The 14,123-nt window shown below is 39.5% G+C and overlaps 1 protein-coding gene across 2 annotated transcripts in view; it reads left to right on the top strand.

Moving 5' to 3' along the window:
* LOC126188918 (structural maintenance of chromosomes protein 5) overlaps positions 1-14,123 on the top strand; it is a 166,692-nt gene that overhangs the window by 109,472 nt on the left and 43,097 nt on the right. For both annotated transcript variants that reach the window (XM_049930631.1, XM_049930630.1), the window contains one exon: positions 6,260-6,423. In XM_049930631.1, coding sequence (XP_049786588.1) covers positions 6,260-6,423 — 164 coding nt within the window. The remainder of the gene's footprint in view (positions 1-6,259; positions 6,424-14,123) is intronic.

Genomic DNA, 14,123 nt, shown 5'->3' with positions numbered 1-14,123 from the left:
TACTGAGGAATGAAGCAGGAAACTCTGAGGAAATGGCAGTTCAATAGGACAGGGCAAGAAGTAAGTAGACAGTTATTCTTGCAGCATGTTACTCATATGTACATAATGACAAGTTCATACACTGTCTAACATGCTGATAAGCCAGAACATTATCAGCACTGACCTACTGTCGATATAAACCCGTCCAGGTGATAGCGACATCAGTTGGCGAGGAATGACTGCTAGTCAGACATGCATATGGGGCACGTAGTATTAGTGAGCATGCTGTCTGTCTGTAGAATGGGGGAGGCGCAGAATCTGTATGAGTCTACTGAGGGCAGATTGTGATGGCCTGGAGCCTGGACACAACATTTTCGGAAACTGCATGACTCGTCGAGTGTTTGAGGAGGAGTGCTGTGACGAGTGTCTTCAACATGTGGCAAAACCAAGGTGAAACCATGTTCGTATGTCATGGGGTTGGATTACAGATTATTGGATGTTGTAGTTTGGGCAGACTGCTAAAACATTACAGGCGGTGGACTGTGGCAGAGCTAACATCAGACTTTAATGCTGGGCAGACTAAAAGAGTGTGTGTGTGTGTGTGTGTGTGTGTGTGTGTGTGTGTGTGTGTGTGTGTGATCACATAGTGCACTGAACACACCTAATGATGGACCTCCACAGCTGACGACACATGCATGTGCCAATGTTAACACCATGACGTTGGCACATATGACTGGAATTGGCACGTGAACATTGGCACTGGATGTAGGTGCAGTGGTAGTGTTGCATGTTTTGATGAATTCCGATACCTTCTTCATCATGCTGATAGGAAGGTGTGAATCTGATGTCTTCCAGGGGAACACCTACTTGACATGTGTACTGTGGGTCGGAGACAAGCTGGCAATGCAATCCAGTGGTGCTCGTATAAGGCACCATGATGGCCAAGGAGTAGTTTACACTGGTTGCAGACCACGTGACCCCTTCAAGTCGATCATGTTTCCTGATGGCAGTGGTGTTTTTCAACAAGATAATTTGCCATGTCACAGGGCCAGGACCAGTGCCAGGAGTGTCGTGGAGTGGTTCGAGAAACACAGTGGCGAGTTCCAATTGATGTGCTGGCCTTCCATTCAGCAGATCTGAACGTGATTGAAAGCGTCTGGGATGTGATAGAACATGATATCAGAGCTTGTTGTCGCCTCTCCCCAGAATTTACGGGAACTAGGTGACTTATATTTGCAGATGTGGTACCAACTTACTCCAACAATCTACCAAGCCCTCATTGCTTCCATACAACGACACTGTTGCCACTGTTATCTGTGACAAAGGTGGATTTAACGGCTATTAGGTAGGCGGTAATAATGTTTTGGCTGATCCTTCTATGTGTCAGTCACTTGATATCAACTTAATTCAGACTATTATCCGATAATAACCAGTACATGTACAGGTAGTCTGATTTATATAGTAATGAAGCTTTTGCCGTCAAACTACACTATGTGATCAAAAGTATCTGGACACCCCCAAAACATACGTTTTTCGTATTATTTGCATTGTGCTGCCACCTACTGCCAGGTACTCCATAGGTGCATTGTGCTGCTATATACTGCCAAGTACTCCATATCAGTGACTTCAGTAGCCATTAGACATCGTGAGAGAGCAGAATGGGGTGCTCCTTGGAACTCACGGACTTCGAACGTGGTCACGTGATTGGGTGTCACTTGCATCATACGTCTGTGTGAGATTTCCACACTCATGAACATCCCTAGGTGTGCTGTTTCCAACCTGATAGTGAAAAGGAAACGTGAAGGGACACGTACAGCACAAAAGCGTACAAGCCAACCTCATCTGTTGACTGACAGACGGCCGACAGTTGAAGAGGATTGTAATGAGTAATAGGCAGACATCTATCCAGACCATCAGACAGAAATTCCAAACTGCGTCAGGAGTTAACTGCAAGTACCATGGCAGTTAGACAGGAGGTGAGAAAACTTGGATTTCATGGTCAAGCAGTTGCACATAAGCCGCACATCACGCTGGTAAATGCCAAACAACGCTTCACTTGGTGTAAGGAGCGTAAACATTGGACGATTGGACAGTGTAATAACATTGTATGCAGTGACGAATCACGGTAAACAACGTGGTGATCCGATGGCAGGGTGTGGTTATAGTGAAAGCCCAGTGAACATCATCTACCAGCATGTGTAGTGCCGACTATAAAATTTGGAGGCGGTTTTATTATGGTGTGGTCGTGTTTTTCATGGAGGGGGCTTGCACCCCTTGTTGTTGTGTGTGGCACTATCACAGCACAGGCCTACACTGATGTTTTAAGCACCTTCTTGCTTCCCACTGTTGAGGAGCAATTCGGGGATGGCGACTACATCTTTCAACACGATCGAGCACCTGTTCATAATGCAAGGCCTGTGGAGTAGTGTTTACAAGGCAGTAACTTCCCTGTAATGGACTGGTCTGCACAGAGTCCTGACCTGAGTTCTATAGAACACCTTTGGGATGTTTTGGAACGCCAACTTTGTGCCAGGCCTCACCAACCAACATCGATAACTCTCCTCAGTGCAGCACTCTGTAAAGAATGGGCTACCATTCCCCAAGAAACCTTCCAGCAACTGATTGAACATATGCTTGTGAGAGTGGAAGCTGTCATCAAGGCTAAGGGTGGGCCAACACCATATTGAATTTCAGCATTACCGATGGAGGGCACCACGAACTTGTAAGGCATTTTCAGCCAGATGTCTGGATGCTTTTGATCACATAGTGTTTGTTGTCTGTTTTGGACAGTTTAATCTGGTAGATTACTAATGAATGTTTCAGTGTATTGAGCTGGGCTCTAATTGCTGCTTGTGACATATCAGGAAAGTAGCAACTTAAATAGTTAACTTTTTCTTTGTACGTTTGCAGTCTAATTCTCAAATTGGTAATAGTAGCATAGTATGTGTGGACACAGGAGCTGGTTGCAGTTCATATACAGCTGGTGTTGGCTGTGGGCAGTTTTATGCAGGCTGCTGCCTCATGGTGTAGCGGAAACAGTAACTCAGGCTCACAGTATGGGAAATCTTAGGTGTCAGTTGTTAAAATAATGCCCAGAGGCTCTGCTACAGGGGCACCATGCAGCTTATACAGTTTACCTGATGCAGAGGATCTGCCCTGTAGGACAAGTGGCAGTTTGTAACACATTTGTTTTGCTCTAAGCAGAGTGTCAGTTCTGGGAACTGACAATCTAGTCTCTTCTGTTCTCTCTGTAAGTGGACAGCTGGCAGGTTCTTCAGCAGAGTCTGAGCAAGCACACAGGTATAGGAGTTTGCTAGTCATCAGGAGCTCCACTATTAGGAGAGGTATGGAACACTCTGGGAAAATAGTGTCCAGGGCTGGAAAGAAATCCTGTGTGTACTTAATATGTCTGTCTGGGAGTATCATCTGAGATGTGGGGGAGGCCCTGCTGGCAGCTGTTGAAGATGCTGTGTGCAGTAATTTGCAGCTTGTGACTCATCTTACCAACAATGACAACTGTCACTTGGGTTCTGAGGCCATCCTCAGTTTGTACGGGCAGCTGGTGGAAAGCGGTGAAGGCTGCTAGCCTCAAGCGTGGACGTGTGGGGTGCAAGTTGAGCTCACAAGCAGCAGTATCATACCCAAAATTGATGGGGTCCTTTGATTTGCAGCCAAGTGGAGGGTCTCAACCAGATGCTTGTCAATTTTGTGACAGTCTTGACTGCAGAATTCTGGACCTGCGTTATGGGATGCATAATTGTAGAATTCTCCATGATAGATAAGAAGTTCATTACACGCAGGAAGCAACTACTGGGGTAGTAGAGTTCTTGTGGAGTGCACGTCCCCCCCCCCCCTCCCCCCCCACCAGTACGCAGAGAACAAAATCAAATCGGAAACAAAGTAGAGGCACTCCAGTTATAAAAATTTTAACAGTAAGTTACTGAAGCATTTGTTGTAAAATCATGAATTTACTGCCCTGTAGGAAAACTGTCGAGCTCAAATTATTCTCTGGGAACCGAGAACTGGATGTAACTCGAAGTCGAAAGTTCTAAAATATTTAATGCGGCATGGAATATATATCAGAAAGACAGGTTGGCTGCCCTAGGAGATGGAGTCTTCTTTGCAGACGACAAAAACATTGTCGCCGTTGAGGTTGAAATTGAGCCCAGCTGTGAAGTAAACTAGACCTTGGTAACCGGCTGGAGTGAAGAAGTTTAAAAGAGTATTTTTGCTGGAAAGGACAGACAAGCAGTTGTTAGAATCCTAAGTAGACAAGCAGTTGTTAGCATCATATGTAGACAATGAATGGACATAGAGGAATTGTGGACAAACTTTAAACTGATTGTAAATCGCGTTTTGAATAAATATGTTCCGAACAACTAGACGAAGAGTGGAAAAAAGCTTACTGTGGTTTGATAACAAAATTTAGAAATTGCTGAAGAAGCAGAGATTGTTGCACCCTTGGATCAAAAGACCATGTAAAAATGTGAAGAAGCAAAAGTTAGTAGAAATTTGCACATCCATAGAAAGATTGATGGTTCTATATAGATTCCGGTCCAGTGTAAAATCACTAAATGGGTCAAATGCTTCTACCCAGTCACTCATCAACCAGTCTGGTGTGGCAATAGAAACTTCACATTTAAAAAATTGTTCATGCGGGAGGACCGTACAGAGATACTGTTGTTTCAGCGTTGATCAGACTCCCATATAGAGGACATAGAAATAGGCATCTCAGGCATTGTGAAACAATTGAGAGTTGAAATCAAATAAATTGCTACGTCCAAATGGAATCCTGATTTGAGTATGCTCTAATATGGCATTGGTCCCTTACTTAGCTTGGATTTACCACAAATCTGTAGCCCAGTGCAAAGTCGCAAGTGACTGGAAAAAAGTGCAGAAGGGTAAGAGAACAGACTTGAAAATTATAGACCCAAATCCTTGACATTGGTATGCAGCAGAATTCTTGAACTTGTCTTAAGTTTGAATATTATAAATGCCCTTGTGACAAAAGAGCTTCTGTTGACAAATCAACATGGATTAGAGAGCATTACCTGTCCGAAACTCAGCTGCCCTTTTTTCACATGATATCTGTTCAACTGTGGTTGAAGGGCAACAAGTAGATTCCATATTCCTACGTTTTTCATTTGTATACAGACGTGATCTGATGGATAGTGTGAGCAGCAATCTCTGACTCTTTGCTGATGACACTGCAATATAGTGGAAAATATCATTGGTGAGTGACTGTAGAAGCATACAGGTTGACTTAGACAGAATTTCCATTTGGTGTGATGAATGGCAGCTCACTCTAAATGTAGAAAAATGTAAGTTAACGGAATTAAATATGAATACATTATTATTATTATTATTATTATTATTATTATTATTATTATTATTATTATTATTATGCTACTCGACAAAGACACGTTGACTAAATGTCTGGGCCTATGTTGCAAATCAATATAAAATGGAACGAGGAGGCAAGAACGATAGTAGGGAAGCTGTCTGGTTGACTTTGGTTTACTGGAAAAGTTTCAGGAAATTGCAGCTCACCTGCAAAGGAGACTGCTTGTAGAACACCTGTGTGTCCCTTTCCTGGGTACTGTTCAAGGTCAGAGTAAAGTAAAGCATCAAAGCAGATCAGAAATATGCTGCTAGATTTGTTATCAGTAAATGTGATCAGCAAGTGAGTGTTAAAAGTTGCTTTGTGAACTCAAATGAGAATCCCTGGAAGTATGATGATGATCTTTTCGCAAAACACTGTGGAGAAAGTTTGGAGAACAGGCATTTGCATTAGACTGCAGAATGATTCTGCTGCCACCAAAATACATTTGCTTAAGGATAACAAAGAGAAGATAGGAAAAATTTGGACTGTTACGGAGGCATATAGACAGTTATTTTCTCCTTGTTTCATTAGCAGGTAGAGTAGGAAAGGAAATGACGACTAGTGATACATGATTTCTTATGCCATATGGTGGCTTGTGGAGTATGTATGTAGATGTAAACTCTATTAATGTGTTACTAATTCTAGTTTGAATTTTAAAACAAAACCATGGAGTAGAAAAGCATGCAAAAATGACATTGTTTTTAGACATTCATATTTGCGGTAGGTAATCATTGCTTGTCTTCAGTGTGACAGTTAAGTTTCTGTTGTCTTTGGTTTTCATGTTTTAAAACATGAAATTTATTTTCTTGTATTTATTGATGTGTGTTTATTTTACTCTTACTATTTTTTTGTTTATCTAACTACATTCAGTGAAAGCAATTTCCTTATATGTTTTAGGGAGTTTGGCTTCAAAACTTATATTTCTGATGTAATTGAAGCACCAGAAGCCATCCTTAAATACCTTCTAAGAACATATGGCCTACATAATATCCCAGTTGGAACGAAACAAACTGATGCAACATTTGAGAAAGTGCCTGCAAGTATAAGATTGTTTTTCTCAGGTGAGTGTGGCATACTGCAATTGGAAGATCACATAATTGACTGTTGTTATCTTCTGCCAGCATATGTTTTATGTACTTGTTTGGTTACAAATTATAGAATTTGATAGATACCATAGAATGTTCATATGACAGTGGCCATATAAATAGTGTATTTCAAGGTAACAGTAGATTATGAATATGCACATCATCTGGATCTCTCGTTCTGTTAGATTTTGTCCACCTCGAATTATATCTCACTCACTGCCTTTCTTCTCATGTTGTGATGTAGGTATATGATACCAAGTGACATCTTAAGTGTAAGATCTTTACCATATTTCAGCTGCCCTAGTTTGTAGGCTGTCGCATACCACTGAAGTTAAGTCTTACGTGTAATACTTTTTGTGATGGGATGATTTTCATTAAAATGAAAACTACTTTCAATTTACTGAGATTACTGCAGTTTCAAGTGAAGACGTCTGTTACAGAATAAAAAACTGAAGCGTGTCTGTGGCTGACATTTAGAGTTAAAGCTACCTGCCTTAGAAATACAAGAGAAAAATGTAAGAAAACTACTCACGGCATAGGAGTGACATAAAGTTGCGTACAGGCACATTTAAAAACAGTGAGCTTTCGGACGAAGTACTTCTTCAGAAGTAGAAAACTCGCACACATTCACACAACAATAACTCATGCACACATCATCGTCACTGGGCACTAAGTCCATCATGGACTTCGCATTGTGGGATATAAAGAAGAAAATACCCACTAGGAGTTAACACGTGTCATGTTAGAATATGTGTGACCCATTGGAGACATCACATATGGAAAACGTGCAACTTAATCATAGGAATTAAAAGTATGGCTTAGTATAAAGCAATAAATGAGTTGTCTGTGGCTTTCAGCTTGCACTGACTAGTGAATCATTAAGCATGGAAGTAGGTAACAAATGCAGATTTGCCACACTGGCTACCTTGTATGTGGGTTTTAGGTTATTTTCTCCAGTGAATTAGATCAGGGTTTCAGTTAGCAAGGTAGTACAAGCATACTAGCAGTTTTATTGGCTACTATTAGTGCAGAGAATGCACTACCTAATTTGTTGTCTTGACTCATTATTGTTAGAGGGATCAGTCCTGCACTATCACTTTGAAGCCCATACATTTAATACAGAATTGATCCTCAAACCAGTTTTGAATTCATCACTTCTGTTCATCAACAGTTGATGAAAAGAAGTGATGAATGCATGTCACAGAAATATGTTAGCTGTTATGTACGTCACACTGCATGTTAATGGTTTCGCATGGTGCACAATGTCAGCTATATTTTGTATTTTGGATATGTACTCATATCTTGTAATATGACAACTGGTCTATAAGACCAGAAATATGTATTTTCGATGATGACCTGTCTCAGATAGGTCAGATGCTTTTTAACATTTCAACATGCACTTGAGAATGGCTACAAAGCTGAAATCATGATTGCGTGCAATCAATGGACAACTAACAGTCACATGGTGGAAATTGCTTCCAAAAAATTCTATGTGACTGTGGTCCCCCACGTAGGAAAGAACAAAGATAACCAACCAACTGAAGACGACGAATGCAGTGCCACTTGCCACTAAATAATTTCTGTACTGACACACACTGCTGAATCCAAGTTTGGCACTTAAGTACTGACCACCATTCAAATTTAAAGCTAATTGTATGTATGTATAAGATACTAGAAAACATAAAATTACAGTGGTGAATTTGTGAATTCTTATTAACTCTTGAGTGGGCACGCCATTTTGTGCTGCTTTATGATAACTCGTCCCCGCATCGTTTAAGTCATAACACAGAAGTTATGCCAACTCATGTGGAAGGCACTTCAGCACCCACCCTACTGTCCTGATCTCCCTTCATTCCATTAATTGCACCTTCGATCCCTTAAAAAAGGCTTTGAAGGGTTGATGATTCCAGTCGGAGCAGGATGTGGCATATAGTTACAGACTTCTCCATGCAATGGGACACGTTGTTTTACCAAACCGGGTATCTTCAACTTGGTGTGTTGGTGAGATGATTGCCTCAGTCTTCATGGCAGTTCTGCCTGATTGGCATAATAATTCTCAACTGTACAGCCTTCAGATGGAAATGTTTTGATTGCCCCTTACATTTTCTCGTGCATATTTGGTTAATGGTTCAATCTGTTTAAACACCTGTTACACATATGTATCTCAGTGAACTATTTTGAAACCAGCACTAAAAACTTTAATTTTCATAAAATAAGAGAAGACAACCACTCACCTGTTATTGACAGATATGTGGCACATTGAAACTTGCAACAGATAACAGTATTTACACTAGCTTTTGATCTCTCTGTCTTTCTCTAGCAGAAAAAACAAGAGGTCGAAAGCTACTGTAAATACTGTTTCTGTTGTCTGTTTCTATGCACCACACATTAGTCAGCTATAGATGAGTGGTTGATTTTCCATTGTTTTACATATTATTCCATCCAGGAATTTAGATTGTTTTTATAGTTTTTTTTATAGTTTTTGTACTGTTTGTGGCTTAACACTAGAGGGTTGGAAGGGGTCAGAATTACCCATCATACTTTTCTCTTTAATTTCATATCTAATGTTTTGTTACTTCCTTCACGAAATCATACAACTTTTCCTAATTTTCTCCTTCTCTTAACAGTGATGTGTTGGGATTTACAAAATATTTATATTTCCTTGGACATTTCATTCAGTGCAGTCAAAACAATCTAAGAGATAAATTTGACACCACAATAATCTCTCTTTTGAATATATGTTGGTAATCCAACAATGAAGCAGCAGTGATCAGCAATCATGCAGATTTGTTGCTGCTCTTTGTTCTGTCATGACGTGTGCACATTCCAGTCTCTGACAATTTATATTATGTCATTCAGGTAATATTCGTTGTCCATGAAAGACTTTTCAAATATGTCTCATCACCAGGGACTTCCTGATGATGAAATGTTTTGTCTCATAGAGAATTCTGACCTTGATTCGTAAATTGACTCCACTGATGAATCTGAGATTTTGTATCAGAGACAAGTGCAGTTGAAAATGAAATAATTGTGAATGAGGAGGGATCTATATCAGTCCTCAGCTCATCCATCACAGCATGTCCAGTTGAATGCATCTACAAAGATGGTCACCAGGGATAGAATTGAGTGGAAGATTGCAAATTTTTCCATCTTCAGGACGGAAGTCGGCTGTGACTGTTCTTAAGTCATAAAGAAATACACAGAAGCAAATGCTTGAAAAGTGATAAAAACAATGTTTGCACAGTCTCTCTTGATAAACTGGGAAAATTGATAGCTGTCCTATATGCACGAGGTATCATTTATACAAAAGTTATGTCTGGAATGATCTTTGGTCCCAATCCAGGGGGGTTACATTCGTCAACGATGTTTTCCAAGGGATTTCAGTAGTTTTGTTGAAAAATCAATGCTAAGTGAATGCCTGCCAGCCAACAAATTCTGTAATTACTCTTATATGTGAAATTTGGGAAAACAGTATTCATTCACACACCCTTGAGAAAATATAACCAAAGACGAGCAACTACTACCAAGCAAAACAATATGCAGGTTCATTCAGCTCACGCTCAACAAACCTGACAAATGTGATCTCAAATTCTGGATTGTTGCCAATGTAACGACAAAATATATAATGCTTTCCCATACCTCAGAAAAAAAGGCATGCATAGAGAGAAGCAACAACACAGAGAATACATTGTTTTTCACCCCATGGAGCATTTTCTAATCAAGGGAAAAATATGATATCTTCATGTCTCCTTAACTTGCTAAGGCACTCAAAAAAAAACTTCAATAGTTGGTACAGTGAACATGTTCCATTGAGAACTTCCTAATGAAGTAGAGGAGCCAGATGCTGAAATACTCTCCATCACCATTCAGTGCCAGACTGACGACACAGACTGAACCCACACTGTATACAAAGGGAAAAAGAATAAAAATGACTTTCCTTAGAGCACACTACAAGCTGAAGTAGCAATAAGTAAAGAAGGGTAGAATGAAAAATGAAACCTGGAACCATAACATTCTAGATTGCAACAAATTTTGAGGTGAATGTGGTTGATCAAATGACCTCTAAAAAACCACTAAGGTTGTGTGGTGAATGTCTTCAACTACAACTTGAACATGGTGGGAATAAATCCATGAGTCGCCTACAAAGTAGTAAAGAGCAAGAAAATGGGTAGGAAGAAGTTCATACTTCAGCTGGTGAACAAAGTCAAGGGAACGAAACAGTGGGGACAGACAAAATAAGAGGGCATGGGACCAAAATAATGCAGTAAGCAGAAGTAGTACCAAATCCAGCATAGGCAACAAGACCGGCAACAACAGTGTAAAGTGTCACAAAGCCCTGTGTGGAAAATGTACTTGTAAAACAGAAATCTCCCATGCTAAGTGCAGAGTCCATTGATATGACTAAAAACTACAACAAAGCCATGTGTAGAACACACATGAATATAACATGGATCATACAGTATGTGTTAATGTGTTTAGAAGGTTCTAAAAATAATTGATAACAGTAAGTTTACAATTTAGGAAACTTGTTACCATGAGCAACTATAAATTGGTAAGACTTTTGTTTTATTAAGGTGTGTACTGTATTAATGATTGTTTTAAATCGTTATGATTATTACTTGCAAGAAGTTAGGGATTCACCTACACTAAAATAAAGTACTTCTCTCAGTCATATATGAAAACAAATTTATGCAGACTCAAAATGACCCCTTTCCACAGTTTTAGGAATGCCAGAAACTCCATAGTTTTAGTGTTAATACTTTTTTCAGTTTATGTGAACAATTGATTTAAACTTCCATAAAGACACAGCTGAGGATGAATTTTTTCATAAATATTTCAGGAAATATGCAAAACTCAATTATTAATTTTAGCCTCCAAAAATCACTGCAGCTTGGTTTATTAAACACTGAAGAATGCCATCCAGTACCACATATTAAGGCTTTTCAGCCATATCATACATAGTAGTGACTCGATCATAGCCAGAACAAACACTGATAACAACATCGTCCTACAAACATTTATACATAATTCATTTATTAATAATTGCTGCAGGAGATTTTGTGCAGCCTTGGGCTGCTGCTTGCAATGGCCAACCGATGAACAGATGAAATTTGAATGTGCTGACTTGAATTCTTTGTGCCGCTCAAAGAACAGCCATCATTTCTTGCATGCTTACGGTGATGGTCTTGCAACAAAGTAAAACACAAAAACAAAAACACTTTGTCATTTTACCCTAAATAATTATTACTATGAAAAGTTCTTAACATTAACATAACAATGTGTCGTACCTTAGTATAAAGGAGATGACTCACCTAAAGGCAGAAGCGCCGAGTTGTTGACAGATGCACACACGAAAGGTACAGAGCTTTACTTTGCTTCGGAATGGAATTCCTTTCTGAAGCTGTAGGAGAAAAACACACACACACACACACACACACACACACACACACACACACACACACACACACACACACACACCTGTCTCCCTACATTGTGCTCATTCTAGGGCAGACGAATGAGCACAATGTGGAGACTCATTATTCTCAACTATAACTTTCTGTGCATCATTAGTCATACTTTATCATATGTCTTGTAGGCAGCCAATTTTCAGTGATACAGAACTAAAGTCTGTGACACTAGAGTTTACTGAGGTCCCAGCTTTCATTTTATACTTCATTTTATCATATTGCTTTGGTGGTTCAACCAAGCACACATGCCCTGGCCTATGGAAAAAACTCCGCATCAGTGGTCAGCCATCTGCATACCTGTGTACCTCAGTCTATCAGCTAGTCACAGTGATCTGTCAAAACACTCACCACTGCTTCCCACTCTGTGAGCTGGCCTCTCGTAATGTCACACACCTTCACTTCGTGTTACACTTAACTGGTTAATTGCAGTATGAAGTAACTCCAGATTTTGTTGTTATAATTCAATGTTTATCATAGATCTTTACTTGCGCCAAAATTAAGGTCCATTGATGTGCTTATTAAGATTAACAACTTTGTAAGTACTGAATTTTACATTAACCTATGCAATATTTTTTAACTGATGACATGTCACTGTCACTTAGATTTTTAACCTGCTGTTTGCGATCTCATAAACACCATTATTGTAAATATGTGCTGATTTTGATTGCAGGTGTTCTGTGATGACACCATGTGATTGTGACCAGTCTTTTGTGCCTACATTTCATCAATGTGGCTGTTACTCTTCCTCCACTCACCTGCATGTATAGCCAGTAGTGCTCTATGCAATCTCTTGCCAGGGGCCATATCCTGTATTGTTCATGTAGATCGGTACAGTAGGTTAGCCTCAGTAGTGACGTCATTTTTGGTTCTTTGTCCGAAGTTCCTATTTAGTAAGTTGCTGAGACCTGTTACCGATCGGTCCTTCTGCCTATTTTTCGACAGCTGTACCGAGAAGTTTTGGATTTCGGTATGGCACTCTCATTCGGTTTGGTGTGGTTTATTTACACCTAGAATTTGTTATTTTAAACATATTGAGTGGTTTTAGCTTCGGATTTAGTGATTGTGTTACTGAAGAATCACCAGAACCCGTCCAGGTGGGAAGTGAGTTCGTAGGCTACTTTCCTTTGTTAGAAATATGGTTTGTATTGTTGTTACTGTGAATGATTATAACATTAAAAAAACAGTTTTGGTCAATATTCTCACAAAATACCTGTTATTTTTACGTAATTAAGAGTTTAAAAAAATCATTAAATTTCCAAAGGTCAGCTCTGCTTGAGTGCTAGCTGAAATTGCTAGTGACTTTGCGTACTTTTTTCCGCAAATGGTTTACTTAATAATTATCAAAATGTGCTTAAAACTTTTAATTAACAATGCAAAGGAATTTTGTGAAGCCTGATAGAGGAAACCTTCCAAAAATTCATGCATTTATGGATTGTGCCCGCATCATTCGGCAACGAATTCAGCCTGCGCTCTCTCACCTGGAATTATGTGGAATAAAGTGCTGCAGTCAAGCATGTTGTAATAGCACAGTGGGTAAGGCAATGAAGTGAAGTGCCGTGTCAAAGGTCATAGGTTTGCATACCACTGGGTATCAACATTATTTTTCTCCTCTTTCTGCTTGTAACACATTCTGAGACTTCAGTAATCATCAAAGGTAAGCATATTTCTGAAATATTCGTTGTTGTTTACAGGTAAGAGCGCACTTTCTCATTACTGAGTATCTTCAATTTCGTGACTTCGATGTGTTTAAGAAATGAAAGATGAAATTGCTCTGCGTGAAACAACTGACAGTGACATTTATACTTCTTTTTGTCACAAATAATTTACCACTTTTTTCTGAATACGTAGTGATTTCCGAGTGTGTGGTCAAACAGGAACCTAACAGCACAACTTAAATTACTGCGAATGAAACTAGCTGCAATTGTCTTTATACTTTAGCTTGTCACAAGCATTTATCTGCGATCAAATCCTTAACAAAAGTAGACAGAGATCAAAGATTCCCGCCACAATGTTTTTAGGCTATACCTCCATATATGAAGCATTTTGATTCATCAGATGTGTGTTATAGACTACAACCAACCTCTGTAGTTGCTCTCACCACGCTCTCTCGAAAATACTTTTTTTAAAATTTTGTTTTTATGAACCAAATCATTGATGCATCATATAGGGAAGTAGGCTATTTCATCATTTGTTTCTCTAGGAGTGAGT

The sequence above is a fragment of the Schistocerca cancellata genome, chromosome 5 (genome assembly GCF_023864275.1).
Source record: "Schistocerca cancellata isolate TAMUIC-IGC-003103 chromosome 5, iqSchCanc2.1, whole genome shotgun sequence".
In the NCBI taxonomy this organism is placed as follows: Eukaryota; Metazoa; Arthropoda; class Insecta; order Orthoptera; family Acrididae; genus Schistocerca; species Schistocerca cancellata.
This window is presented reverse-complemented; position numbering and strand designations above follow the sequence as displayed.